The sequence below is a fragment of the Telopea speciosissima genome, chromosome 11 (genome assembly GCF_018873765.1).
Source record: "Telopea speciosissima isolate NSW1024214 ecotype Mountain lineage chromosome 11, Tspe_v1, whole genome shotgun sequence".
Taxonomy (NCBI): domain Eukaryota; kingdom Viridiplantae; phylum Streptophyta; class Magnoliopsida; order Proteales; family Proteaceae; genus Telopea; species Telopea speciosissima.
The window spans coordinates 19,069,662-19,095,007 of NC_057926.1; the positions used below are offsets into that span (position 1 = coordinate 19,069,662).

Genomic DNA, 25,346 nt, shown 5'->3' on the forward strand with positions numbered 1-25,346 from the left:
TTGTTTTGTTTTGTTTTTTTTTTTTTTTTTTTTTTTTTAAACTGAAGTGCTGTGGGTTGGGAAACTGGGAAACGAATGGATGGGTTGGGGATTCAGCGGAAGCTGCTGTGGGGAAGGGATGAGATGGGGTTTGGGTTTTGGTCGATTTCTGTTTCAACAGAGTCTCGACTTTTTTTTTGTGTGGAAATCAAGGGAGGTGGGACGGTGAAGACGCAGGTTGCTGTGGGAGTCGGAAGTGAGGGGAAGGGTGCTGTGGTAACAGCAGGATTGATTTGTTTTTTTCCAATGTTGGAATGAAAGATGGGGTTGAAAGGTCACGTACAGAATGTGATGTTGGCGACAATGATGGGTGATATGGCAAATGGTTTGGGGTTTTATGGGAATCAAAGGGAAGGTGGGGGTTGCTGCTGGTGTTGTTCGGTCACAACCGCAGAGAAAAGAAATTAGGAAAGAAAAAGGAGGAAGAAGAATAGACTGGGGAAAAGAAATCACAAGGGAAGGAAGAAGATGGGATCCTTCGGCTCTGATACCAGATAATGGGGGACAGAATAGGAGAGGGGAAATCTGAAAAGAAATCAGAGGGGGGGAGAAGAAGCCGTGAGAAGAAGGGGGGGTTTGGGGGGGGGGGGGAGGTGTGCCCATGCACAAACTCACTTTTTTTTCAATTCATTCTTGTGTATCTCTAATGATGGGGAATTACATCATATATAAAGAGAATAAAAGGCACCCAAATTAAAGACTCCTAATTACTTACTAAAACCAGGCTAACTAAAATAAAAACCCAATAAAACTCGAATTGGAAATTTCCCTGTGTCTAATAATTACCTTAAAATAAAAGATTACATAATAATTTCCCAAATAAAATAAACTTCCTAAAATCCTACTAGATCCAAACACTTAAACTGGACTCGGTTCAACTGGGTTTGGGTCACTCCAATGTAGTACACCAGTTGGGTCGGCCCGGTCCAAGATTGTCCTGCATCAGTTTCATTGGGAAGGGATGAAACTTAGGAGTGTGAACCAGTATCTATGGGTGACTACAGTTTAAGAATCTTGGCCCCATATGTTTTCCCTCGGTGAGCTTTGAAGATGTTCAGGTCTGGTCTGCTTCTACCTCTTGGTTTGATGTGCAGTAGCTTATTTTCAAACTAATCTTGATCTGTTGAAATTTCTATTGGTTGGAATCAAGAGGGGTTTGAATAACGATCACTCCCGAATTCTCACTTCGGTTGGAATTCTATTGAGGGAGATCTCCTCTCCGAACGAACTCTCCTTCTACTGGCCTTGTTGTTCGGGAGTTTGAAGGTGATCCCCCCCCCCCCCCAACACGCACACGATTTGTCTTTTGAGAATTGGTTTCCCAAAATTACACCTCCCTCTCATTCTTTATTGTCCCTTATTTTAAGTTTATTTTCCAATTTTGTCTCTTCTCTAGAATTTTTTAGTCCCCATCTTATCCTTTTTACTTTTACCGACCTAAGAGCCCATTGAAAGTTCTGATTATTTCAGCTCTGTCACTCTCCCTTACAAGCTTTGGAATATTTACTAAACTGCCATTTTTCATTTTCTTCCTAATATTGGCTATTGTGCATTTTGGCGGGCCCATAGCGAACCCAAATAGGGTTTTGTGACCCGGCTTCCAAATCCATATGGGCTTATGTGAGCACGCCTCAAAACACATTTCTTCTATGGTTCGTCTCCCAATGATACCTAGAAGGTAATTTTCTGTTCCCATGCTTATGAGTTGGTACACATGGATCAGATTATGCTCTTGCGTCATTGAAATCAAGATTGGTTGCTACCTACATGAGAAGTCCATATCTTGCTGTACTAAGGAAAAAGGCATCTTCATTTCATTTCAAGAACCTCATGGTTTTTCAAAATTTTACTGGTTCAGATGCTTGCTTTGCAGAGTGTATCTCTTTTTCCCCCTTGATTATAATTGATTGGGCAGCCTGCCAACTGTAAGTGTATATGGCTAAGAGGTGAACTGGGAATCTATTCAGGGTCTATGCTACAACTAGATAAAGACCTTGCCAACTGAGCTAGTGGGGAAGTTCCATGATGTAGATATAAGTAACAACAGTCTGACAAATTTGTGTAGCTTTTGAAATTTCATTCTTCTTATTGGTATATATTGAATTAAATTGGAGTATATGACCCACTGGATGCATGCCATGCACGTCAGATGGAAATCCAAATAGTAATAGATAGTTACCCTAAGTTAATGCTTTCCTGTTTCTTTGTAACATACAGATTGGGGTGATGGTGATGGTTCATGGGGATGACAAAGGCTTGGTACTACCTCCTATGGTAGCATCTGTACAAGTTATTGTGATTCCTGTGCCATACAAAGATGCTGATACAAAAGCTATCTTTGATGCGTGCTCAACAACTGCTAATATGTTGAGTAAAGCTGGTTTTCGTGTTGAAGAAGATTTTAGAGACAACTATTCACCCGGTTGGAAGTACTCGCACTGGGAAATGAAAGGTGTTCCTTTGAGAATTGAAATCGGGCCAAAAGATGTTGCTAATAATCAGGTATTGCACGTCTATCCCTGTTCTCATCTACTGTCACAAACTACTGTTTTTGTTTCTCTTTGTTTCATCTCTTTCATTGTCTGGCATCTACTTTACCTCTCGCTATTACAGCATAGTTGTACAATACTTTGGACTATCAATGATTGGCCATCTTTCTTCTTTCTTCATGTTATATCTCTTTATGTTTCTTTCCTGAGCTACCTGCTGGCTTATCTGATAAGAAGAATTTAGGAACAACTTAATGGATAACATAACAATTTATTTGCCAATGAATCAACCCACAACAGTGTTTCCTGTAAATGTGCATGGAACATATAGGTGGATGCTCAGGCATTGTTCATATCTGTCATTATAGCATCGCATTTTTCATGAAGATAACAATATTCTTTTTGAACAAGTGAAGCATTGTAATCTATCATCTAGGTTTCCCCCATTAAGTAAAGTCGGAGCCAGCCTTATATCGTGATTTTACTTATCTTGGTTCTGTATTGAATGGTCCTATTTTTAGTGCCAATGATTCTACATGCATTTATGCAACAATAATGACATGACAGAACATGCAGGTTGAGATATGTTATACATTTTTAAAGCCTCATGATTTTTGTCATAATCATGCTTTTAGTGTAATACTAAATATCATGCACAGGTGAATGAGTGAATATGTTGAATTTTATGCAGGTTCGTGTTGTTCGCCGTGACAATTCGGCAAAAATTGATATTCCTATGTCCACTTTGGTTGAGCAAGTAAAAGATATTTTGGCTAGTATTCAGCAAAGCCTGTTTGATGCTGCAAAACAAAAACGGGATGAGCACATTAAGGTGGTGCATACATGGGATGAATTCGTTGAAGCACTAAATCAAAAGAAGATGATCTTGGCTCCTTGGTGTGATGAGGAGGTAAATTGTCCATTTTTATCATATTAATACGCACAAAGGAATATATACATTTTGTTGTTTTATGTTTTGCATTAACATAGACATTTGCATGTTGATCATCAGACTTGCTATCATTTAATGGTACTTGCAACTAAATTTTGGATTGTATGCTTTTGCCATTGAGAAATACTGTAGGAAAATTTTGTGATGGTTGAAGAACTAGACTTTACTTCCACGAAATCATGTTCTCCATATTAATTCTGCTGATTTTGCTAAAATGTGGGGATACTAAATAAGAAATGCTAGTGTAGATTTTGAAAAGAATCTGGATCTTTTTTTGTTGGGTTATGATTAAATTTTCTTAAACTAAAGATTGAGTTCCAACCCTCATATATGAATAGTATGAAAAACTGGGTATCTGGTGGAATAACTCTTTATCTTGTATATTGCATATTCACAGAGTTTAAACATTGGCTTTTATTCATTAATTTGTGGACCGTAAAGTAGTATAGTTTGCATGGAATGCAAAAGATACTTTGATACATCATGGGACATCATCTTGTATGCCTCTTGTTAAGTCATCCATGATAAGCACAAACAAATAAGGGCTCGAGGCTGATCCTTGGTGCAGCCCAATTGAGATTGAACAGAGGCCTTGGCCCCCTGCCGTTCTGATGCTAGTCACCACATCAACATACAATTCATCGGAGAAGCCGGTGATGACATTCTTCAAGAAGATCCAAATTACATTCTTTCAAAATTGGGATTATGTAATATTTGCCAATTTGAAGAATTTTCAAAACTTTTCCAAAAATATTACTATCTACTAGAAGGAAAAAATGCATGAAAAGATTTTTATTGATCAACGAAAAATATTTACAATAGCTCAAGACTAGCAAGGCTAAAGGAAAGAAGAAAAGCGCAGAACTGTATCCGAATACACAGCATATAAACAGAAGACTTCTAATTTGGTGAGATGGAATTCCCAAAAGAGGCTGAGGCCCTTTTAAACAACCTTTTTAGCCAACCGATCTGCAACATCATTAGCTGTTCTAGGGCTCCAACTGAACGAGCAGTTCACATCTGGCAGGCCATTGCTCTGATATGCCTGATAATGTATACCCCCCATGATACCTCTGACTCCAATCCTAGCGAAAATGTAACTATGCTGAGTCTCCGTAATGGTAGAAGCTCTGTCCTCCACAAGTTTTTCTCCAACTTGCTGCAACAGTTCACTTTGAACACCCTTTTTCGTTATGTTTCCAAATTCAAGAATTTCTTTTTTGCTGGGAAATAATTTATTTTGTAAGGCAGCTGATTGCTGTTCCCAGACTACTAGTTGACACTGTTTATTGCCGTGATCATACCTGACAACTTTGTAATTTTCTAGGATGTTGAGAAAGATGTGAAAGCACGGACAAAAGGCGAAATGGGAGCAGCTAAGACACTTTGTTCCCCATTTGACCAGCCGGAACTCCCCCCAGGTAGAATACTTTGTGTTGTCTTGTGATATTTTTGGTTTTTTATTGTCATTGTTATCATCAGAATGCTGCTAGTGCTAGACTATGTCTTATTCCCAATTGTGCTCTTTGCTTCACTGTTTTTCTTCTTTAGTCTCTTCCTGGTTAGACTAGAATGAGGGACCTTCCAAGAAGACCTTGCAAAATCTCAACCCCCCACAATTGTTTGAGAAGGGGATGAATTGTAGTTAACTGGTTTCTTATTCATATTTTGGATAGCATGTGTCTTTGGGTGAAAGTGTTCCCCCTGCTTATAATGTATGGAGGAACTAAGCATGACCTAGTACAGTTTGAATGTGGCATTCTTCAGGCTTTATTTCAATGTTCATGTTGCCAAAATGATCTCAGATTGACATCTGTTAAAGATGGTCGGTGGATGCCTTTTTTGTTTTTCTACTTTCAACCTATATAGTTGCTCCCTAGGAGTTGCTAAAGAATGTAATGGCTATTGTTTTTAATATTTTTTGATGATATCCTTACTCTTTCTGACTATTTTAACTGGTAAAAAAACTGAACTATTCCAATTTTATGTTGAATTATATGTTACACTGTCTCATTTTGGAGTTTCATGTTAAATTTTCAGGGACACTTTGCTTTGCCTCAGGAAAGCCTGCAAAGAAGTGGACCTACTGGGGTAGGAGCTATTAAATCTTGGACTATTTGTTAGGCAAATACAGGAGGAGCTTATATTAGTTTTCTTCATTTAATGTGTGGGTTGCATCTAGTTTCTCACTACTCAAAGTGATTTTGTTCTGTTAGTGTATTAGACTAATGGAATCTTTCAATTCAATCTCTCAGGGGTTTTAATTGAAGCTTGCACAATGATATTACAAACACCCACCCTAATTTTATTATCCTTTGTGAACAACTAATGAAAGAACTCCTAGTGGTAACTTTAGAACGCAGAATCCAATGAAATTCTTCGTGATTTTATTTTATTTATTTATCTTCTTTCTTTATTCATGTCTTCATTTCTCTTGGGGTTTATCCTTTATCATGTCTCGATTTGTTTACGCAAGGAAATTCCTTGAACAAGATCGTTGTGGCCCTATGTATCTCTTGTGTCTACAGCTCATGATTTTTCTGCTAGTTGGAAGTATAGTTGGCACTGAAAGATTCATAACCTGTGAAGTTGACTTCTTTTCTTGATGAGGAGTCGAGTCTCTATCGCTTCGGGATGCAGAACCGTCAGCATATCAAATTACTCCTCATCGGAGAGGAAAGCCATGTACTCACACCTTGGGTGCCCGTACTTAAGCAAACCCTCCAATGATACCCCCAAAATCTCACTTAGCTCGGCCGTGGTAAAGGTAATGTACACCCCATGGACCCATGTAGTTAATCGACACTCTGCCTCACCGTTGTCTACCATCTCCAAATTGGCATAAAAATAGTGGACCAGTAAAGGATAAAAATCCTCTTCGGGTTCAAGTATGTTTGATCATCCAAGATGGGTAAACCTCTCCGCTATTCGAAAGGACCGAAGATCGGCAGTAACTATCTTGCTCTTGGGGATGACGGATGCATATTAAAGATCACCCCACAAGGCCGCATTCCCTATCGAATGGAAGCAATGAGCATTGAATTCCTTAGGCGGAGCTTGGTTTCTTGCACCACTTCTCGGAGCCATGGAACAAAAACTCGACTGAAACTTGTTGAAACCATCGAGTTAACTCGGTTTCCTTTCCGAGACAAGTTGAAGGGGGATTTTATAAAATCTCTGGTTTCAACCGGGTTTCGATGGTTTTGACAAGTTTCGATCATATTTCGGTGGTTTCGACACATATGCCTATTTTATTAGGGGAAACTTGGTTCGAAACTTGGATAGACAGGTATTTATGTTAGAAATTGTCAGAAACCAGGACAGACACTTAGTTATGTCTAATATCATTTAAGTAAATGTTTTATTTATTTAAGATCTTATTCATAAATAAGCAAATACCCCTTATTTGAATCCAATAAAAATAATTAAAAAATCAAATTCTAAAAGGAAAAAAAGTCAACTCTTCAGTTCAAGAACAAAAACTAGATTTTCGACAGTAAGTGCAATTTTCAACTTTCTAATGCTGGGGTTTTTCTCAAATCTAAAAATTTCACAAATGTCAATATCGCAAAACATTGCTAAAAATCAAAAGTGGGGTAAAATATTCATTTGTTTTGATGTCCAAAAAAATATTTTCATTTAGAGTGATTTTGACGGCATTTGCGCACACCAAATTAAGTTTAAATGGTACACAACTCCTTCAATATAAATCAGATTTAAGCAATCTTGGACTTATTGGAAAGCTATCAAAACAAAGCTTTCTAACAAATCCAAGATTGCTTAAATCTCATTTATTTTTAAGGAGTTACTGTTCTGATCAAACCTTATTTGATACCATGTCCAAGAACAAAATACAGTATCAAACTTGTATCAAAATCACAAGTAATATTTTTAGTGTTCTCTATGTGAAACTAATGCATGGATTGAGTTTAAAATGTCAAAAATAGGCAGTACAACAAGAATCAGAGCAAAAAAACAACTACTGGGCCTCGAAACCAAGGTTTGAGTTAGCCTGGAGAAAGTTCCAAGTTTCGACCGAGATATGGTCGAAACCGAGACGAACTCGTTTTCTGGCTGGTCGAAACCTAGTCGAAACCTGAGTTTTAAAACCTTGCTTGGAGCCATTGGTGGTCCACACATGTAAATAAAGGATATATATAGATATATATATATATATATATATATATATATATATATATATATATATATATATAGAGAGAGAGAGAGAGAGAGAGAGAGAGAGAGAGAGAGAGAGAGAGAGAGATAACACAAACAAGTGTGCAGATAACCTTGCGAGAAATCTAAACAAGTTTGGATAAAAAAAAAAAAACATAACATGTGCAATTGGGAGATTCCCACATTAGGGTAATAGGTGGATTCGTGGGTTGGGAAGTCCATTGGTTACATAAAACAACCTATCAAGACCAATGTCAAACCAAGGTTCCAACCACATTGTGAAAAGTACCTACTTTGGGGCGAAACCACAAGAGTCCCAAACCTTGAAAATTTGAGAATATGAATTTTGAACAAGGCATGTTTTTGGTCGAAACTTGTGCCAATGGATGAGCACATTGGTGTGCATACATTCAATCAATGGAAGCATCAAGCATTAAAACCCTAAATTGCTCCCAAAAAAAAAAAAAATTTTGAATTTGAGCAAAAATCCCATAAAAAACCTAGGGTTGGATTTGGGAAAAAGTGATAGAAACATCAAACCATACCATAACCGCCCTAGGCTTGCCAACATTCATGGTATAATCAATTAAAAACTCTATTGGATGCAAATCAATCCAAGAAATTTCAAGAAAAAGGGAGTAAACCTAACCTAGATTTGGTTAGAATAGAAAAGAATGGAGAATGGAGTTTGGAAGGAGAGAAACTTACCTTGAGTGGGGTTTTGGGGGCGAAAATCCAAGGCTAAGGCTTGAACCTAGTGGCTTGGAGTGGTAGGAGTCTCCCTTGGTCGCCCTAGCCTTGTATCTTGCGGATGGAAGAGGAAAAATGAGGAAACTGGGCTTGTGATTCGTGCCTTTTTAAAAACAAAATCCCATGCGAGTGGACGATGACATCATCCGCTAGAAACAAAACCTACATCGTCCGCTTTGAATGATGGACTTCACTGTTTCCATAGTCCGCTGGCAAGTGGACGATGCAACACAATCCACTAGGTGCATCGTCCGTTCAGTGCGAAGTGTGACTATTTTGTGAACTTTTGGCTTCCTGTTTTGCGTGTATCCATATTATGTGTCTTGGACCCTTCGAGTATGACCCCGCCCGACTTTTGAGCCCTCTATGACTTTGATTTGATTAATTTATATGGTGTATTTTTTTGGAATAACTTTTTGGTCTTTCCTTCTAGGGATTTGACCATAGTGTATACACGATGTGGGAGAGGACGTAGAATCCCCAAACCTAATCGGGATGCAGCCGGGACCTCCAATCATGCTATCCCTAATGACCCAAGGTATACCATAGCCCACAATGTTAGCCAAATGGTGGGGGATATGTTGAGAGAATTTCGGGTCCAACAAATGGACTACATGGATGAAATGAGGCTCGCTTTCCAACAACAACAAAGGGAATTTATGGAACACATGACAACCCGGTATGAAGCCAACGAGAGGGCTAGGACGGAAGCCAATACCCCACCCCCTCCACCTGCGACCCCTACCGTGGTGGCTCAGTCAGCACAAGTTCAAGTGGATGTCACTAGAATCAAGGAGAGGTTCCAAAAGATGAGGCCCATGGAGTTCTCTAGGTTGACAAAAGACCCATTACACCTGGCTAAATGGGTTCGAGAGATGGAAAAGACTTTCACGGTAGTTGAGTGTAATGAGGATTATAAGATTTGATGCGCCGCCTATATGTTGAAGGGCAAAGCTAATGATTAGTGAAAACAGACTCAACCTAACTTTGTTGCTACCCACCCCAACCTTACTTGGGAGCAATTCAAGGAAGTATTCTTTGAGAACTATTTTCTGGAAAATTACTGGGAGAGGAAGGCGACGGAGTTTATGGATATTACTCACGGACCTAAATCAGTCCTTGAATATCAATAGAAATTTGAAGAGTTATTCCATTTTGCTCCCAATAATTTGAAGGTGGATGTTGAGAAAGGAAAGAGATTCGAGAAATGTTTGAGGTCGGGTATAAGCTCTATCTTGGTATCCCATAGACCACAAACATATGCAAAGATGGTCCAGATAGCCAAGTCTATTGAGGATAGACAAAGAAATTCTTACCTTACTTAGTCAGGACATGGCAAGAGATAGGCCACAACATCACTTGGCCGGGAACCAAGCAAGTTCCCTCGAGCACCCTACTCGAATCATGCACCAGTGTACTACAAGCGTCTGGAGCCGGCAGAGCCCAAACAACCTACTCAGTCATCAGCTTCATCCTTACCTACTGGTGGTACTGTGCGGTGTTACAATTACAACAATATGGACATATCTCCAGGGCTTGCCCCTAGCCTAAGCTCTGGGCATCACAGACTATAGCCCAACTTGCAGCTTCGCGATCAACTTATTCTAGGCCGATTGGGCGACCCCCATTGCCTGCGTAAGACAATAGGATACCAACCCAAGCATATAGAATGACTAATGCGGAAGCTGAGGTAACCCCAGGAGTTCTGACAGGTAACACCCCAGCTTAAAGTTAATTAAATCATTGATGTGCATCATGTCATCTCATGCATGCATAACTGGACTCTATACTGGTGTCAGGTACTATTTTCATTGCATCCATCCCCGCTTATGTTCTCTTTGATTTGGGTGCTTCACACTCTTTCGTGTCTTCCTCTTTCGCTAAGAAAATGGGGATTGGCCCAAGAGTCTAGAACGGGGATTAGCGGTTAGCACACCGACTGGGGATGTAGTTGGCTTAGACATAGTGTATGAGTCATGACCTGTGCAGATTTGTGGTTGTCATATGATTGTACACCTTGTTGAGTTGAATATGAAGGACATTGATGCAATATTGGGTATAGATTGGTTGGCCGCCTATAAGGCAAATCTTGCTTGCGTGGAGCAGCAAATTGTATTTAAACTTAGCAGTGGAGAAGAGTTTGTATTCAAAGGAGATAGGAGGAAGCAATCCAAGAAGCTCAGTATCTTGGCTCTCTGACCCAAGAAGCTTATGGATCAAGGGTGGGAATGTTACCTAGTTTTGGTGACCGATGCGGAAGCCAAGGTGAAACCCTTGGAAGAGTTAACTATTGTGAGGGATTTTCTGGATGTTTTTCCGGATGACTTGACCGAGTTGCCTCCCGATCGGAAAACCGAGTTTGCCACTGATTTACTACCTGGTGTAACACCTGTATCCAAGGCCCCTTACAGGATAACACCAACTGAGTTGAAAGAACTACATGAACAATTATAAGATTTGTTGAAAAAAGGATTTGTTCAGCCTAGCGTGTCTCCTTGGGGAGCACTGGTCCTCTTCGTTGAGAAGAAGGATGGTAGTATGTGGATGTGTATTGATTATAGAGAACTCAACAAGTTGACCAACAAGAACAAATATCCACTACCAAGAATTGATGACCTGTTCGACCAGCTTCAGGGAGCCAAGGTCTTTACCAAGATCGATTTGAGGTCGGGGTACCATCAATTAAAGATCAAGGAGAGTGATATACTCAAATTCAAGGAAGATCAATCTCACTCTTGCTCCCTTCATTTGCATTAGCATTCAAGTTGCACTGTTTGAAAGGTAGCACTCATTCTCACTAAGGTTTGAGGTAATACTAAACCCCTTAGTGATTATTTTCACTTTACTTTAGTTGTTTGAGTCCTCTTGCTCGAAATCAAGAGGAGTCCTCTTGCTCATTTTCTCAAGAGTAGTTGTACGAGTCCTCTTGCTCTTACTTAAGATTCTAATAGTGACATTTTCTTTAAGTTGAGAGGAGTGGACGTAAGCACGTGTTGGTCGAACCACTATAAATCTTTGTGTCTTTCTTCTTATTTTCATTACTACTTGTCTTTATAATTTGTGTTAATTTTCGCTTAATTTTTAAAATTTTAAACCTTCACCCATTCACCCCCCTTCTAGGTGAATTCACATTTGGTATCAGAGCGGGAGCTAAGACCGTGATTTTTATAATCTAATTAAGAGTTTAAGACCATGGGAACCTCTGCTAATCGTAAGTTTGAAGGTTACAATATTACCCGACTTTTCTTCTTTGAAGATGAAGGATTCTCCTATTGGAAGAATCGCTTCAAGAACTTCGTGTGTGCCAATAACATTGAAGCATGGAAAGTTATTAAAAATGGACCAAATACCATAGACAAGACCAAAGAAGAATGAACCCCAGCTGAAAAAGCTAGGTTACAACTCAATTATGTAGCTATAAGCTATCTTCAATATGCCTTAGGAGAAAAGGAGTATAATATGACATACATGTGTGACTCCACTAAGAAAATGTTTGATAAGCTTGTAGTGACCTATGAAGGTACCTCTGAAGTTAAGCAATCTAAGATTGACATGTTAGTAAATGAGTATGAGTTATTTAAAATGAAAAATGATGAAGATATATATGTTATGTTTATTCAATTTACTAACATTGTGAACAAATTGAAAGAATTAGGTAAAGCTTACTCCAATGGTGAGAATGTTCGAAAGATCTTAAGATCCCTCTCAAAAGAATGGAGACCCAAGACTACAGCCATAAGGGAATCAAAAGACATTGACAAACTGAGTCTAGATGAGCTGTTGGGATCACTCCTAACTCATGAGATGGAGCTAAAGCAAGACATCAAGGAGGATGAGCCTAAGAAGAAAGTTGTCGCATTCAAAACCTATGACATTAGTGACGATGATGAAGAACTTTCAGATGATGAAATTGCTTATCTGTCAAAAAAATTCTCAAGATTTTTGAAGAACAAAGGCAAAACTTCATTCAACAGAAGAAGATTTTCCAAAGACAAAAAATGTAAGAATGTTTCTAAGGATAATTCTGACCATTCTTCAAAAGAAATTGTGTGTTATGAATGTAGGAAACCTGGACATTTTAGAGGAGATTGTCTTAAAATGAAAAAATATAAGAAGGCCTACAAAGCTGAACACACCTTCGACTCAAGTGATGAAGAAGAGGATAATAAAGAATCATAAGAAGAAGAAGAACAAACAAATTTTGCTTTAATGGCTACTGAAGATGAAGAAACTCAAGATGAGGTAACTCTTACTTCCCCTTCTAAAGACAAAGATTATTTAGAATTAGAATAAGCTTTTGAAGATTTATATTAAAGTAGAATAGAATTGGCTACTACTAAGAAAAATCTCCTAAAGGAGATAAACACCCTCAAAGACCAAAACACATCTCTAACTTCTTAAGTAAATATCTTGGAAGAAGAAAAAGAGAAATTGTGTAGAGCCTTAGAGTCCTTTACAAATGATAAAAAGACCCTTGATATTTTACTTGGAAATGCCTATAAAGCTTCCTTTAACAAGGAAAGAGTAGGTTATGATATAAACAAAGAGGCAAGTTAAAGTAAAGTAACAAGTAAGAAAGTGTAGAAGAAGTTTTGCAATTATTGTAAAAAGAAAGGACATTCAATTGAGGAATGTTGTGCTAGAAAGAAAACTCCTCAATTTAGTAAATCAAATCCCAAAGAGAAAACTTCACACTACCCCCAAATTATTGTATGCAATAATTACAACAAGAAGGGATACACTATTTGGAAATGTCATCATATGAATCAACCCTTTCACCATCCTAGAAGACCTTATAATAGTCAAAATAGGAGTCATCCAAAGGGATCAAAACCAAGTAGAACTCCAACCAAGGTCCAAAGACTACCCAATAACCAAGGCTCATATAGAATGTCTCAAAACCAAAGACCTTGGAACCCTCAACCATACATAAGTTGGTATGGGAACCAAAAGGCAAATGGTCGTCAAATGATGTGGAGACCAAGAGGAATGTATAATACTAACAGTGATGGACCCAACACCCAATGGGGACCAAAATTTTATTAAGCATTCTTATCTTGTAGGTGCACTTAAGCAACAAAGAATGGTACATTGATAGCGGTTGCTCGAAGCATATGACATCCAATCCAAAATTATTTTCGAAACTCAAGAGACAAAAAGGAGGATGGGTGTCTTTTGGAGACAGTAGCAAAGGAAGAATCATTGAAAATGGATCAATAAAGTTTGGAGGTACAATAATATCTAACGTTAGCCCAGTTAAAATTTGAAGTATAACTTGCTTAGTGTAAGTTAACTTTGTAATAATGACTATTCTGTTACTTTTAATGCCTCTAAGTGTGAGATTAAAGATTCTAATGATAATATGATTCTTGAGGGTTCTAGGAAGAATAATGTCTATATTTGTACATTTGATGTGAACTCTCATGATGCTTGTCTCATATCTAAATTTGATGATGCAATCTTGTGGCATAGAAAATTGGGACATATTAATCCTAAGATTATTAAATTCCTCTCTTCCAAGAACCTTGTGAGAAACTTACTTAAGTTGAATTTTGATAAGCATCACACTTGTGGAACTTGTCAAAGAAGTAAACTTACCAAAGCTTCTCATAAGGCCATTAATTCTGTTGCTACCTCAAGACCTCTATAATTACTTCACTTAGACTTATTTAGACCTATACAAACCACTAGCTTGGGAGGAAAGAAATATACTTTCGTTATTATAGATGACTACTCCCGTTTCACTTGGACCCTCTTCCTCAAGCATAAAAATGATGCATACGAGGAGTTTGTAGCTCTTTACAAGAGAATACAAAATCAAAAGGATTACATGATCACTTCCATAAAAAGTGACCATGGTGGTGAATTTGATAATATGAAAGAATTTGGTGAGTTTTGTCGTAAACAGGGTATAACACATAATTTCTCAGTCCCTAGAACACCACAATCAAATGGTGTAGTTGAAAGAAAGAATAGAACTATTCAAGAAATGGCTAGGACAATGCTTAATGAGTATTCCTTGCCTAAGTACTTTTGGGCTGGAACTATTCACACGGCTTGCTATGTGTTAAATCGGATTTTGATAAGACCTATTTTGTTAAAGGCTGATGACGGCATATTCTTAGGCTACTCCACAAATAGTAGAGCATATAGAGTGTTTAATAAGAGAACACTAGTTTTGGAAGAGTCTATGAATGTTAGATTTGATGAATCTATGGCAAAAGAAAGGTATAAAAACCTAGAAGATGATGATGAGGATGAAGTACTTGAGATCAGGAAGAGAGTTGAAAAAGTTACTTTAGATGAACCTAATGATCAAGTACATCAACTTCCTAAAGAAGTTAGAACTATTAAAGACCATCCCCTTGACCTTGTAATTGGAAACCTAAATAAAGGGATACAAACTAGGAGTAAAATCCAAAATGTTTGTTCCAATGTAGCCTTTATATCTACCATCGAACCCAAGAACATTAAAGAAACTCTTTTGGATAGTGATTGGATAATCGCTATGCAAGAAGAACTTAACCAATTTGAAAAGAATCAAGTTTGGGACTTAGTGCCAAAACCCCCTAACACCAAGATTATTGGGACTAGATGGGTATTCAAAAATAAACTTGATGAAGATGGTAATATCACTAGAAACAAAGCTAGGCTAGTTGCTCAAGGATATAACCAACAGGAAGGTATTGATTTTGATGAATCATTTGCATCTGTAGCTAAACTTGAGTCAATTAGAATGTTGCTTGCTTTTGCCTGTCATAAGAATTTCAGGTTGCACCAAATGGACATCAAAAGTGCATTCTTGAATGGTTACATCAATGAAGAAGTCTATGTCACTCAACCGCCTGGTTTTGAAGGCTCAAAGTTCCTTGACCATGTATACAAGCTAAAAAAGGCCCTATATGGCTTAAAACAGGCCCCAAGAGCATGGTACGACAGATTGAGTAAGTTTCTAGTTGATACTGGTTTTTCAATGGGTAAGATAGATACCACTTTATTTGTTAAGCATGATAAGAATGATGTGATCATAGTTTAAATTTATGTTGGTGATATTATCTTTGGATCTACAAATGAATCCTTCTGTCATGATTTTAGTAAATGCATGAATAATGAATTTGAGATGAGTCTTATGGGTGAACTGAATTTCTTTTAGGGACTACAAATTAAACAAACCCCTAATGGGATCTTCATTAGTCAAACTAAATATCTTAAAGAATTATTAAAGAAGTTTGACATCAATGGACAAAAGTCATCCAGCACTCTAATGAGTACATCTGTAACTCTGTTCAAAGATGAAGATGGAATCCCTGTTGACCCAACTAAGTATAGAGGCATGATAGGTAGCTTACTCTACCTAACGACTAGTAGACCGGACATTATGTTTAGTGTCTGTGCTTGTGCTAGGTTCCAAGCCAAACTTATGCAATCCCATTTGAGTACTGTAAAGAGGATCTTTAAGTACTTGAAAGGAACTCCAAGCATTGGACTATGGTACTCTATGGACAATGACTTTGACCTTGTTAGCTTCTTCGACGTCGATTTTACCGGGTGTCATGTTAATCGTAAGAGTACAAGTGGTACTTGTCACTTTTTAGGATCTTGTTTGGTGTTTTGGTTTAGTAAGAAGCAAAATTCAGTTGCTCTTTCTACCACTGAGGTCGAATACATTGCAGCTGGATGGTGTTGTGCACAAGTGCTTTGGATGAGGCAAACCCTCCAGGACTATAGAGTAAAGTTTGACACCTCCTCAATCCAATGTGATAACATAAGTGTCATTAATCTTAGCAAGAACCCGATTTTACACTCTCGAGCTAAGCATATAGATGTTCGTCATCACTTCCTACGTGATACAACTCAAAGAGGTGAAATCCGACTCGACTATATTGAGACCGAGAAGCAACTTGCGGACATCTTCACAAAACCCTTGAGTGAAGAAAGATTCTGCTCTCTTAGAAGAGACCTTGGCTTATGTGACCCATTTGAATAAACTGGAAAATGTTTTGATTTAAAAGGGCTGTTTTTTTCACTATTTTTATTTGAAATGGTATACCGGTTGTCAAAACGGCATACCAGATCAGATTTTTTGGCAGTTTTTTAGCCGTTACTGTTTGAAACGGTATACCAGATATGCAATCGGTATATGCAATCGGTATACCGGATTGTTTGAATTTCTGCCTGATTTTTAGCTGTTGCAATAATTTTCAAATCTATATAAAGCCCTCTTTTTTGTCTCTTTCTGATTCACTGTTCACCTCATCGTCTCTCCCCTATCTCATTTCATTTAAAATCTCTAAAATGCTCTTTCTCTCTCCTCCATTCTCTCTTACTAAATGAGTAGAAGAGGCAAGGATGTTATGCCCGAAGGGCAACAACCATCCAAAAGGAGTAGAACCGAAAGTTCCTCGAGATAACCTTATGCTCCTGGAGAAGATTGTCTCTTTTGCTCTTCCGAATGCCTTGCAAATTGGCCTCTTTATCTCGCTCGAAAAATCGAAGAAGCTCGTGAAGTCGACATTTTCTCTTTCAATAGTATTAAGCTTGAGAGCATGTTCAAAGATATTGGTTGGGACCCTCTTCTCAACATGAATGACCCCTGCTATACCCTCAACTAGTCAAGTATTTCTACACCAATCTCTATTTCAGCGGGGCGGATGAATCCTTGAAGCTTCACTCTTATGTGAAGAGTACTCACATAGAGCTCTCCATTGCCACTTTTGCTAGTTATCTTGGACTTTCTTGCGATGGCCCCTGCATATTTTGGACTCCTAAAAGCACCATCTTTAGGGACATCATTGACCATAAAGAAGTCTACTCTTCCATCTTGAAGGTTTATGATCCACAGGCAACAATAGTGGTAACTGGAAAACTTCGCCTAATTCCCCATGTTATTTCATATATTATTCAGCATAACTTCATTCCTTGGGGAGGCGATCGAAATAAATGTCTCACTCCTCAAGCCTACCTCACTTACTGTGTTTACACCTCTACACCTCTGTGTCTTCCTTACTTCATCATGAGGTATATGAAATCTTGTGCTCACCCCCAAAAGCACACCAATCTACCCTATGGGAGACTTCTTACTCGTCTCTTTCAAGCATTTGATATTGATCTCTCACGAGAAGAAGAATCCTCCGTGGCTTTTCAACCAATTACCCATAATAGCTTTCATACAATTGCTATTCCCTCTCCTTTTGAGGTGTTTGTTGAAGAAGAAGAAGAATTGGATGAGAATATACCCCCTCCTCGTCAAGCTCAAGAAGGCATTCTAGCTTCCTTACAAGAATGGGTGTGAAGCATCGATGACTACATGGACGAAGCAAATACACGTATAATGGAACTTGAATTTGGTCAACAACGAATTCAAGATGAAGTAGCATCTCTCCGAAATGATGTGAGGATCGGATTTGACTCCCTCAATGTGCGCCAAGATAAAATTCTTAATGCTGTTCAAACACTTGCTTTAAATCTTGGTCATCTCTCTCTTGACACACCGGGTGCTACTCCTCAAGGAGTTCGTCCACCTTTTCCCGGTGCATCAAGTTCTATTCCACCTCTTCCACCTTTTGATCCTACCACTTAGTTTGTAATGCCCCTCTTTTTGATAATGTTAAAGGGGGAGAAGTATTGGATTTGGATTAGTTGTAATGGAACTACTACATGTTTTTTTTTTTTTTTTTTTATGCTTATTGTCTTATTGTAATAAACATGTTTTGATGAATTGATGAATTGCTATATTGTCTTGTTTTATTATTGTTTCTTATGCATTATTTTTATTTGCTCCATCATCTTTTATGGATTATTTGTCATCATCAAAAAGGGGGAGATTGTTAAGAAAGTACACATGGCCCTATACTCTCCAAGTATACAAAGATGTTTTGATGATAACAAATAAGACCATCCTTAGACTAATGCTTGTGTTCTAAGTGTTTTAGAGTCAAAGCATAGCACCAAGTGAGGGGGTGCGTATATAAATACAAAGAGCATACACAAGAAGAGACATTTCAAGACTTGGAAGTTAATCCTTGGAAGACCAAAGACTTTGTGCAAGCTTTGGAAGATTTGAAGACTTTGTAACAAATACTTTTGTATTTTTTCTTAAGTCACATTTGATGTAATGCACACGCACGCATGCATCCATATGGATTGTCCCTAGGAGGCAATTTGACCCCTAAGACATATGCCCTTTTGGGTTTGGAAACCCCAAACCTAAGCCTCAATGGAATTGGACTAAATTATATTGATATTGCCCAATCCGGCATACCAGTTCCTGATCCGGCATACCGGATTAATGGGAGTCTCAGGAAATCTGCTCCAGTAACTCAGTTAAGCATGCTGGATAAGGATCCAGCATACCGGATCAGGATCCAGCATACTGGATCTAGTTTTGGCAGAGGATTGCCCTGATCCGGAATACCGGATCCCAATCCAGCATACCGGATCAGTATGGGATTGTTATAATATGACCGTTATTCCCTGTTTCATAAGGATATTAGGTAATCCGGCATACCGGATTCCCATCCAGCATACCGGATTATTTATAGACTGTGGAATCCGATCCTTAATTGGATTCCTAATTAATTCTAGGTTCTTAGCCTATAAATACCCTATTGATTAGTGCTCTAAACACAACAATTATTCATAATTAAGAGCTCTCAAGATCTAATCACTCCCAAGTGAGATTATATACTCAAATTCAAGGAAGATCAATCTCACTCTTGCTCCCTTCATTTGCATTAGCATTCAAGTTGTACTGTTTGAAAGGTAGCACTCGTTCTCACTAAGGTTTGAGGTAATAATAAACCCCTTTGTGATTATTTTCACTTTGCTTTAGTTGTTTGAGTCCTTTTGCTCGAAATCAAGAGAAGGAGTCCTCTTGCTCATTTTCTTAAGAGTAGTTGTACGAATCCTCTTGCTCATTTTCTCAAGAGTAGTTGTACGAGTCGTCTTGTTCTTACTCAAGATTATAATAGTGAAATTCTCTTTAAGTTGAGAGGAGTGGACGTAGGCACATGTTGGTTGAACCACTATAAATCTTTGTGTCTTTCTTCTTATTTTCATTACTGCTTGTCTTTACAATTTGTGTTAATTTTTGCTTAATTTTTAAATTTTCAAACCTTCACCTATTCACCCCCCCTCTAGGTGAATTCACAAACCCTAAATCCTAAACCCAAATGGAGGAAGAAAAAAAAAGTACTACTGAGTGGACACGCACGACCTTCCCTTTCTTGGACTCTCCATTTAGTCATATGTAATAAGGATTCAAGATCCTCAAATGTGATATAGATTTGGATATACATATATATATATGACATCTCTTATATTGAGTCTTCTTATAGAGGAAACTCTATATTTTATGTAACACAGGATATTATATTTCCTAGTTGAGAAGGACTATGGTTCTCTGATTGTAATTGTATATATCTCACATTGAGAACATTAATGTTAAGGTTCAAGTTCTTTTCTCAACATGGTATACAGAGTCGATTACGCTCCACAGAGCTCTTTATTCTTTTTCTTTTTTTTCTCGATCTTCTTCTTCACTATGGGCGACGATTACATCACAACTTCATCTATGGCTGCTCTGGATTCTCCCGGTGTCACGGCAAACGGTTTCTCCCCCTCTCCTTCTTTCAATCAAGCTCACGTCGAAGAACTTTATTTTCTGGCAAACATAAATCGAGCCCTTTCTTGATGGATAGATTTATTTGGTCACCTTGATGGCACTACTCCGTGCCCTGAGGATATGAACATGGTCCCTTATTATTTTTTTTTGCCCGAATATGGGCCCTTATACCACGGACCCCAGATATGAATTTGATTGGCTGAAAATGGGTTTACCGTATCAAGAGGAAGGCTGATGGCTCTCTTGAACGTTACAAGGCTTACTTAGTTGCAAAGGGATTTCATCAACAACATGGGGTTAATTATGGAGAGACATTCAGCCTATAATTAAGCCCACGACGATTCGATGTGTTCTATTCATTGCAGTGTCTCAAGGTTGGAATGTTCACCAACTGGATGTTCACAATGCATTCCTTCACGGGTTGTTACATGAAATAATATATATGTCTGAGCCCCAGGGCTTCATTGATCCCTCACTTCCACAACATGTCTGCAAATTACACCGGTCTCTTTTTGGTCTCAAACAAGCTCCCTGTGCCTAGTTTAATCGTTTATCAGAATCCTTGATTGGTCTTGGCTTTCATGGCTCTCAGACAGACACTTTCTTTTTATTCGGCAAAGTGGTGCACATGTCTGCTATATCTTAATTTATGTTGATGATATTTTAATCACTGGCAGTGACTCTAGTGTGGTGGCCACTCTTCTACACCAACTTTCTGGTGAATTTTCAATCAAGGACCTTGGTGATCTACATTTCTTTCTTGGCATTGAGGCTATTTGGAAATCAAAGGGTGTCTTACTTTCTCAGTCTTGGTACATATATGATCTTTTACATCGGCCCGGCATGCTAGATTGCAAACCGGTCAAGAACCCCATATCCACCATGTTTAACAGTTTGGACTCAGGGGGTGCTCCTATGACCGATCTCACCAAGTAACGGTCCATTGGTAGGGCTTTACAGTATGTTACTCTCATACGTCCTGATGTTGCCTTGGCCGTTAATCGTGTCTACCAATTTATGCATTCCCCAACTAAAGCACACTGACAACTTGTTAAACAAATTCTTTGTTACTTGAAGAGCACACACACGCATGGGTTGTTCATTGAGCGCTCGCCCTCTCGCCATTTATAGCCGTTTATCGATGCTGATTGGGCTGGTGATGGAATTGATCGGAAGTCAACTGATGGGTATGCAATTTTTCTCGGTCCGAACCTAATTTCCTGGATTTCCCATAAGCAGCGGATAGTTGCCTGCTCTTCTACCGAGACCGAATACAAAGCCCTGGCTGACGCCTTGGTCCAATTGATCTGGCTGGAATTTTTACTTTCTGAGTTTTGTTATCCTCTTAATGGCTCCCCAATTCTAGGGTGTGACAATATCGGTGCCACCTACCTCTCTGTCAATTCAGTGTTCCATGCCCGTACGAAACATGTGGACGTCGACTTCCAATTTGTTCGTGATTGAGTGGCCAAGAAACAGCTCCAAGTCCAATTCATCTCCACCAATGATCAACTTGCAGATACTCTCACCAAGCCACTCACCACCACACGATTCACTTTCTTGCAGGATACGTTAAAGATTCGATTGCCCTATTCTCCACCTTGAGGGGGTGTATTGAGAGGACACGCACGGCCTTCCTTTCCTTGGACTCTCCATTTAGTCACATGTGATAAGGATTCAAGATCCTCACATGTGATATGGATTTGGATATATATATGGCATCTCTTATATTGAGTCCTCTTATAGAGGAAACTCTATATTTTATGTAAAACAAGATATTATATTTCCTGGTTGAGAAGGACTAGGATTCTCTGATTGTAATTGTATATATTCTCATATTGAGAACATTAATGTTAAGGTTCAGTTTCTATTCTCCACAAGTAAAAGAGTGTGAGCGTACCTGGTTTTCAAAAACTATTTCTTTGCTCACTCGCCTAGGGAAGAAGGAAGAGAATGACAATGACGGAGAGGGTTGCAGCGGCAATGTGCTTCAATGGAGTTCACACAGGGGATGAGACAAGCGGATGTACAGTGAATGTGAAGCGGCGATGTGCTTCAAAGGGGTCTTCTCGCATCGGGTTTTCACGGACCAAAAAAGTAGAATTGCTACCCTAAAATGGTCCCTGGAGTGAGAAACATGGGTTACCATGTTTCAGGAAAGTGATCGAGCTTCAGATTAGTTTAGGATCCGGTTCAGTCCTTGGGAACAAAAATGAGGTTTCAACTTACCAAACACTTTATTCCAAAATTTTGTTCTGGAATGAATGAAGAACAGGAAAAACAATCCCCTCTTAGTTCTTCTAAGGGTTAACCAAGAAATTTGTTTGAGTATTTCTATGCAAAAATCCAAGCTATTGCTACTGAGGGGTTATTAATCAAGACATTTGTTGGACTATATATTCACAGATTTCAAATATTTCTTACTGATTATATAATATGCTCTTTTCTTCTGTCCAATCCCCTGGATGTAGAAGAAAGATAAAAGCCATTAGGAACACGAAAAATGGTTTCTTTTCTTACAATTTTATCCACTGGAATATACCTTTAGCTCCAATAGTTCTTCTCTGAAATCCAGAAACAAAATAAACAACATTAGTGACTAAAATGTATAATTTAAGTGAAACCAAATTAACAAAAAAATGAACTTAATTATTAAAATAAAGAAACAAAAACTACCTGCTGGAGCTGCTGGAGCAGTTCAAGAATGCAAGATACTATTGAACAAAGGAACTCTATGAGTCTAAATCAACAAAATAAGTGTTTGAACCAAAATTGAAATGACTTGAGACTTGAGAGAAGAATTCTGATGCCAATTCTTGTACCAACCTTAAAATTGGTACTCTGTGCGTTGAAATTATCAAGTGGAGTGCCAGTTATTTGAACTCCATTGCTATCATAGGTTATAGGATAAGGTGTTTTAGGAGTTATGGGCTCAAAAAAACCAACTAATTAACATACTTAATCTTTGGATGTGAGGTCTTCAAGGGTTTTAGTGTTTATATTGGGGTTGATGGGAGAAAGAATTTTTCTTATTGAATTTTGTAGTTCTCTAATCTTATCATTAGTTGGTGGTGATCCTAGAGAGTTAGTAGATGGGATGGTTGCTCTTATGTTATCATCCTTGCCCAAAGTTTTACCTGCAATAAAAGATGATGAAGTTACATATCCTCTTGATTACTATATATTTCCAAAGAAATATAAAAAAAAAGTTCTAATCCACTCACGATTTGGTGATGATCCCAGAGTGTTGGAATATGGTATGGTTGTCTTTTTTTTCTTTTTCCAAAGACTCACCTGTACAAGAGTTAAACAGAACTTAACACTAAAATTACAACTCCAAGATATACCTAGTAGAAAATGTACAAGTTAAGTAACTCCCATTTTATTCCCTTAATTTTTCTATTGCAACATGCCCAACAAGTTAAATAGATTACAATGATGGTCTTGAAATTTTCAAAACATGATGGTTAGTAGATTATATGGATAAAGAAAGTACCAGGTAAAGTAACTGATTCTAGAACACTGGGCATGCTTATTGTAGTAGCACTGCCTTCTAAGAATTCCTCCGTTGTCTTAAGGCCCATGTCCTGCAACAAGACCTTTTGTCAAGGAGGAAAATGGTGCTTTACATGTGTTTATTCATCCATATTTACATTGAGGAAAACTCACAATGGATGTGTTTATCTGAGCATCAATAGACAGTGCAATATTGGTGCAGTCATTAGAGCTCTCATCTTTAGTAATCCTTGATTCATCATCTCATATGGTACCAAAATAGTCCTAATAACCATTTACTTTATGAAAGCCAATGGTTTGCAGAGATAATAACTAAGTCAATTACGAAGACATCATGTGAGCTCCTGCATCAATGCGGGGGCCAATGATAGCACGCACAAGGGCATCAACATGGATGGTGTTTTTATTTCATGGGGATGAACGGTAATTTCACACATTCCTATGTTTGAGTGTAAGATGTGAGTGGCAGCGGAAGCGAATCGATACAAAATCTATTACAAAAAAATAGCAGAGGATCTCGATGAACACATGTAGGAAAATATCCGAATACGGTTTGATGGTTACCTAGAACACAGAGTGGCATGTTCCTCCAAAAGAATGCAGCTCAAGGTCAAGATCTCTGATGAGTGCTCCGCCTCCAATGGCCAAACCCAAACTTGAAGAAGAAGACTCTCCTGTTATACTCTTCAATTTCACTTTCATAATTGTGTTGTGAAATTACGGTTTAGACTATAGCTTCTCTTGAATAGAAAATTAAGTATGGAGATTACAATCCAACAACACGATCATGCCAAGTGGTGTTATCCTAAAGGGTGACCTTTAATTTATCCTTAATTGCACTAAAGGATGACACTATAAAAAGTGTAACCTGAAAACCTTAGTAGTAGAAAGTTTTATTACAATTTATCCCTTGCCAACACCCACAATGAACCTCGCAGGCATGCAATAATAAATCCGCCATAAACCCTAATCCATTACAAATTAAACTAGGAGTGTCAAGATTGGTGATCGGACCAAAACATTTGAAACACATTTCAAATAATAATATAATATTACTGAGGCCTCAGATTTTGGCCAGTCACAATCCGACAATTCTCTCCCTTGAGTATTCTCTCTTAACAAGGTGCGGAAACCTTATTGAGCCTCATCCCTATTCACATTTATACCCTACATATTGAGCGTCCAATATGTAGTCAGTCTTGTCGATAGACATCAACCATTAGATTACCACAGATGTATAACATACAAACACAAGAGTAAGTGCCTCTTAGGTACAGGAAAAAGAAACTACCAAAAATTCCCATTGCGAATACAACTACCAGTGAACCATTCAGAATTTCTATGGATCAATGTTCAACACTTTAAAGCACCCGTATTTATATTTTTGAGTCAATCCCTATTGAAGAAATATACAATAGGGCAACCCTAGAATAGAGTATCCAATTTTGCCCCTAGTTGTGAACAATAACAATAAAAATTGACAATTGCACATTATCAGAATAATTACTATGAGTACATAAGAAAATTGTAATAATTAAGTTGGAAAAAAAATGCTAACTGGTGTTGCAGCGCGATGTGTACCTGTACCCAGGAACTGTCGCACGTGAAATGACCGACGCACACCTAGTCCTTTTTACATTTCCAGGGGGTGCACCGATCATTTTACACATGGTTGTGCCTAGGCTTTGGTACATGCCGCGCTGCGACACCAGCTAGCATTCTTTCTCCCTAATTAATTTAATCAGATTACAATGGGTTTGATGGACGAATGTCCATAAATCCAACACAGGAGCCACATGAC

At 38.3% G+C, this 25,346-nt stretch overlaps 1 protein-coding gene across 1 annotated transcript in view; it reads left to right on the top strand.

Moving 5' to 3' along the window:
- LOC122646417 (proline--tRNA ligase, cytoplasmic) overlaps positions 1-5,603 on the top strand; it is a 56,191-nt gene extending 50,588 nt beyond the window's left edge. The window contains exons 10-13 of the mRNA XM_043839972.1: positions 2,257-2,541; positions 3,220-3,438; positions 4,808-4,901; positions 5,521-5,603. Coding sequence (XP_043695907.1) covers positions 2,257-2,541; positions 3,220-3,438; positions 4,808-4,901; positions 5,521-5,585 — 663 coding nt within the window. The 3' untranslated portion in view covers positions 5,586-5,603. The remainder of the gene's footprint in view (positions 1-2,256; positions 2,542-3,219; positions 3,439-4,807; positions 4,902-5,520) is intronic.
- The last annotated feature ends 19,743 nt before the right edge of the window (positions 5,604-25,346 follow it).